Source organism: Spinacia oleracea, chromosome 6 (assembly GCF_020520425.1).
Source record: "Spinacia oleracea cultivar Varoflay chromosome 6, BTI_SOV_V1, whole genome shotgun sequence".
NCBI classification, from domain to species: Eukaryota; Viridiplantae; Streptophyta; class Magnoliopsida; order Caryophyllales; family Amaranthaceae; genus Spinacia; species Spinacia oleracea.
In genome coordinates, this window is record NC_079492.1 from 21,651,622 (window position 1) to 21,657,570 (window position 5,949).

The 5,949-nt window shown below is 40.3% G+C and overlaps 1 protein-coding gene across 1 annotated transcript; it reads right to left on the bottom strand.

Moving 5' to 3' along the window:
• Window positions 1-3,863: 3,863 nt before the first annotated feature.
• On the bottom strand, window positions 3,864-5,693 carry LOC130462998 (uncharacterized). The gene has a single exon (XM_056832010.1). The coding sequence runs from the start codon at window positions 5,691-5,693 to the stop codon at window positions 3,864-3,866; it is 1,830 nt and encodes a 609-aa protein (XP_056687988.1).
• Window positions 5,694-5,949: the final 256 nt, after the last annotated feature.

The window sequence follows — 5,949 nt, forward strand, 5'->3', positions numbered from 1 at the left end:
TTTAGGATTTGTATCGAACACAAACGCACACGAGCACGAGCATGCCGCACAGCCCACGTAAGCCTTGCGGCCACGCGAGAAGCGCAGCTCGCAGCCCTTTCTTGCGCGCGTGCCTTGGCCTTGCTGGGCCCGGCCTTGCGCTGGGCCTGGCGTGGCCTTGGCTGCGTTGTGTTGGCGCGCTTGGCATGCTGGACGCGGACCTGGCTTCGTGCTGGGCCTTCGTCTAGCAAGTCTCGTCCGATGCTAATTCGTACGACGCACTTCCGATTAATTTCCCGATTCCGGAATTTATTTCCGATACGAACAATATTTAATATTTCCGATTCCGGAATTAATTTCCGTTTCGAACAAATATTTAATATTTCCGTTTCCGGAATTATTTTCCGATTCCATTAATATTTCCGATTCCGACAATATTTCCGTTTCCGGCAATATTTCAGATTCCGGCAATATTTCCATTTATGATAATATTTTACGATACGTACCATGTTTCCGTTTCCGGCAACATCTACGACTTGGATAATATTTATATTTCCGATACGATCCATATTTCCGTTTCCGGCAATATCATCGTTTCCGGAGTATATATTGTTTGCCTTTGACGATCTTAGCTCCAACTGAATCCAAGATCTGTCGATTCCGAATATCCATAGATGGAGTATTTAACGCCATTTAAATACTTGATCCGTTTACGTACTATTTGTGTGACCCTACGGGTTCAGCCAAGAGTAAGCTGTGGATTAATATCATTAATTCCACTTGAACTGAAGCGGCCTCTAGCTAGGCATTCAGCTCACTTGATCTCACTGAATTATTAACTTGTTAATTAATACTGAACCGCATTTATTAGACTAAACATTAAATGCATACTTGGACCAAGGGCATTATTTCCTTCATCGTGATGTTTATCCGAGATGTCCCCTGCATCATATTCATCAAAAGATATGGGGGTTAGGTACTTCACGGCAACGGCTCGGGCCGGTCTATCTATCTCGTTTTCTAGAGCATGCCTCTTCGCTGCAGAATAAGTCAAACCACAAATGTCAGAACCTGCAGCAATAAAATTTACAGTTTTAGTATGAGGAGGAGGTGGAGGAGGTCGAGATGGGGAGTTGGAATTGTCTTTGTTGACGATGCCACGAGCTTTGTCTGACATAATGTCTTTGAGGTATCTGTTCTTCAGCAGGTAGGCTACTTCTCTTCGTAGTGCCACACAATCGTTGGTGGTGTGACCGATGTCGGCATGGAAATCACACCATCTCGTTGGATGTTTTTCCAAATCTCATATGGTTGACGATTGGCCTCATTTTTGCTCAACTTTCTTGTAAAAATAATATGGCCATTCACTAGCTTTCCCTTGAAGTCCCTGAATCTCTTAGCTACACTAGAGAGGAAATTCTTTTTTATTACTGGATCATCTTCAAGGTGGAATATTGCCTGCAAGTTTAAAACAAAACAATCAAGAGATGGCAGGGTATACTGAACTCCTGAACTAATGAACTAGCTGAAATACATGCAGGCTGAACTATTAAACTAGCTGAACTACTGAACCTGCTGCCCTACTGAACTAGCTCATGAACTACTGAACCTGCTGCCCTACTAAACATGCTGCCCTACTGAACTAGCTAACTACTGAACCTGCTGCCCTACTGAACCTGTTGCTCTACTGAACTGTTGCACTACTAAACCTGCTATCCTATTGAACCTGATGCAGTACGAAACAGTCTTGTTGGTTTTGCCAAAAAAAAAAAACTCGTGGCTATGTCATGTTTGTTCTAAGTCATCTACCCTAAGAGGCCAAGAGTGCATTTTTCATGCAAAATTTCAATGCTTGACATGTGTTTACTTTCTCCCTTTTTGCTTTTTTGCTTGAAAACATTTTTCTACAAAAGTTGACCAAACATAATATCCGATGACTGAAGCGACATTTCAGAACAAAACGAAGGAAGAAAAAAATACTCCCAGAGAGCAGAGAAACAGAACTGCATCCAAGCCAGTTTCAACAGAAGTGCAACAGAACTACCAACAAATGTAATGATCTAATAGTTAAGTCAATTTGTTTCAAGCCTTAAACAACACCAACAACACCAGCTAACATATTTCTAAGCAGCTCAACAGAAACCAGGGGCAAAATGAATCAAAAATAACCCCAAACCTTCCCAACTTCTACAAAATCACACTAAATCAAGTAGAAACCAACGAGCGGGCTGTTTAAAATTTCAAAAAATAAAGGCAGTAGGTAAAGAAAAAAAAGAAAGAAGCATATTTTTAGTACTTACCATTTTCTCCTCCCATAATTTATTCCTAAAACCTTGACTAACACTTGGCCATTCCCAATTAATATTCAACTTGCGACTACACAAACCAATCTATTGACCATACTTCCATCTCCGTTTGCCGGTCGGACGCAAAAAGCGGTCAAACTGAAGGAACATGAGCCCGGTCTTTCCTAGGCCTTTTGTCGGACCCCTAGCTTTTCCTGGTCCCCTTCCCCTACCCTTGCCTTTCTTGGTACCTGACTCCTCTGTAGGATGATTAGCATCAACTCCGAGAAGGGCAGCAGCATCAGCCAGCTCCTCAAACTCATCAAGTCGACGCAAATACTCGTCATTAGCTACATCTTCTGGTTCACCTTGGTCTTTCTCGTTCAAGGCATCATAGTCCTTATCTTTTTCTGGCATGTCTTCATCAGATTCATCCCCATTACTAGCCATAGTTCTGCAAAATTTGAATCTTTTAACTTTAGTACAAGAGCGGAACTAAGAAGGATAATACAAAATAGAAAAGTACATAACCCAACACACTTAAAGTACACACTACAAAACAGTACAAAACCAAAAAAAAAGTATTTTTTATACAGAACACTGGAACAATAAACAGAACACAACAGAATTAGTATAAAAAAAATAACCGAACAGACAGGACAATACAAAATTGAACAAAAAAAACAAGTACTTCAAATAAGAAATCAATCGACTACAAAACATGAGAAATATGTCTACACAGTGAGTACCTAAATCATCATCAAGGTTCATCAACAGTTATGCCTTCTGTGTGATCTAAGCGCATATAATTGGTATCATTATCCGTTCCATCAGGCACATCGCTCTCTGAAATTAAGAACGGTGGTGAGTCATCAAACTGATCGTACTCTTCTTCATCATCGACATCACTAACACCAAGAATATATCTCTTCCCTTTAACAAGACCAATCATGATCGACATTGTCTCTTATGTAAAAAACTTGCTTTGCTTGGGATGCAAGTATGAATGGCTCTGAAGTGTCGTGCAACCGTGTCATATTGATTATAGTCATATTATTGTCAACAAGCTTAACACCGCGTCGACTATTCTCTGCCCACTTGCATTGAAAAAGTGGTACCTTTAATTTTCCACTATAATCAAGCACCCATATTTCCTGAATGACCCCATAATATGGATGTGTTGCATCAACTGGATTCTTATCTTTAGCACTTGCATAATCTCTAGGAGAAGCAACCATTGAAACACCACTATTTTGCGTAGACCTTGACTTTTTGTCTTGACGTAGCATATGGAAGGTATATCCATTGAAGTAATATCCTTCATATGAGTGCAAAGTATCTTGTGGACCATATGCTAGCCATTTTATCGTATTGGAGATTTTGTGGCCTTTAACATCTAACTCAGCCATCACTTTATTTTGAAACCAATCACTAAAAGTACGATTATGCATGTTCCAACACCAACACACGTTCTGTTTTAGTCGGATTTCGAGCTCTTAACTCCTGCATATGCTTTTCTAAGTACGGACTAACCTATGTGAGTTGTTGTAGCACACATAAGTGGGCTTGCATCTGTTTCTCTAATGGAGCATTGATATCTTAAGCACCAATTGTGCCTTTGCCTTCAATTCTTCCCTCATGTCGAGATTTAGGAAGTCCGATTGGTTCAGCTCTAGACATATATTCAGCAATAAACGCACCAATCTCCGCCGACACAGTTCCTTGAATCATACTTGCTTCTGGTCGTGCGGGATTCCTCACCTTTCTCTGCATGCACCCCATATGCCTTTCAAAAGGATAAGCCCATCTCATGAACACTGGACCACAAAGCTTGATTTCTCGAACAAGATGGACAACTAAATGAACCATTATGTCGAAAAACGAAGGCGGAAAATACATCTCAAACTGGCACAGTGTTACAACTACATTAGCTTGTAGTTTGTCTAATTCCTCCGGATCAAGTACCTTATTGCATATTGTATTGAAAAACGAACAAAGTCTCGTGATGGCATCTCTTACATGCTTAGGCAAAATCCCACGAATTGCAATGGGCAACAATACTTGCATCATGACATGACAATCATGGGATTTCATTGCATGTAATTTCAATTCGGTCATACACACAAGCTTTCTTATATTCGATGAGTAGCCCTTAGGAACTTTAATTCCATAAAGACACTCTAGAAATATTCTTTTCTCAACTTTAGACAATGTGTAGCAAGCAGGGGGTAAATAGTAAGACTTACCTTTCCCCTTTCTGGCCTTTTCCTTAAGCTTTGGCCATAAATGAGGTCGAATCTTCAAGTGTTGCATGTCTCTCCGCACCTTAATGCCATCCTTCGATTTCTTATCCATGTTCAACAATGTACCCAAAATGGCCTCACACACATTTTTTTCTATGTGCATTACATCGAGACAATGTCTAACTGACAGATGCTTCCAATATTCCAGTTTCCAAAAGGCAGACTCCTTCCAAATTCCATCTTTTTTATTTTTCCCAGATTTTCCAAAAACCGTCTCTATGCTTTTAACACGGTTGTAAACCTCTCTTCCAGATGACGGTCTCCGAAATCTACGTTCTTCCACGTTGCCATCAAATAGAGATTTTTTCTTTTGATAAGGATGAAACCTATTTAGCCACTTTCTATGAACTGGATACACATGTTTTCTAGAATTTGGCAACCAAGTTGATTCCATATCATCTTCACAAACTGGGCATGGCATCTTTCTCTTTACCTTATACCCTGACAAGTTACCATAAGCCGGGTAGTCATTGATGGCACAAAATAACATTGCACGCAACGTGAAAATCTCATCCCCATACGCATCAAAAACAGAAATACCTTCATCCCACATTTGTTTCAAATCATCAATGAGCGGAGCAAGGTATACATCAATATCGTTTCCTGGTTGTTTCGGCCCTTGTATAAGTAGGGATAACATAATATTCTTTGACTTCATGCACAACCAAGGAGGCAAATTATAAATTACTAACAGAACAGGCCAAGTGCTGTGTTGACTGCTTAGACTACCAAATGGGTTCATTCCGTCAGTAGAAAGCACAAGCCTAAGATTCCTATCTTCTTTGCCGAATTCTGGATATTCTTCATCAATATCTTTCCATTGAGGAGAATCTGCTGGATGTCTAAGCAACCCATCTTTCTTCCTCTTATCTGCATGCCACTTCAAATTCTTTGCCTCCTTCTTTATTGAAAACAATCGTCTAAACCTTGGTATGATTGGAAGATACCAAAGTAGTTTAGCAGAGGGACCTTTCTTGCCTTCCCCGGGCATAACTCCATCTGGGAGCTTGTAACGAGACTTACCACACCGAGGACATTTATCTAAATCTGCAAACTCTTTTCGATACAAAATACCATCATTTGGACAAGCATCTATTTTCTCATATGCTAATCCAAAAGGACACATTAACTTGTTGGCATAATAAGTCGACTTAGGCAACACATTCCCTTTGGGAAACATATCCTCTAATGCCTCCAAAAATTGTGAAAAAATTGCATCAGTCACACCGCCCTTTATTTTCAGGTTGGTCAACACTTACACAGCCGACAACTGAGTGTACTTGACACATCCAGGATACAAAGGTTTCTCAGCAGCTTCTGACAAACGTTCAAATAAATGTGGCTTGTCTTGAATTGCCTCCATCATCTCATCCATATGATCC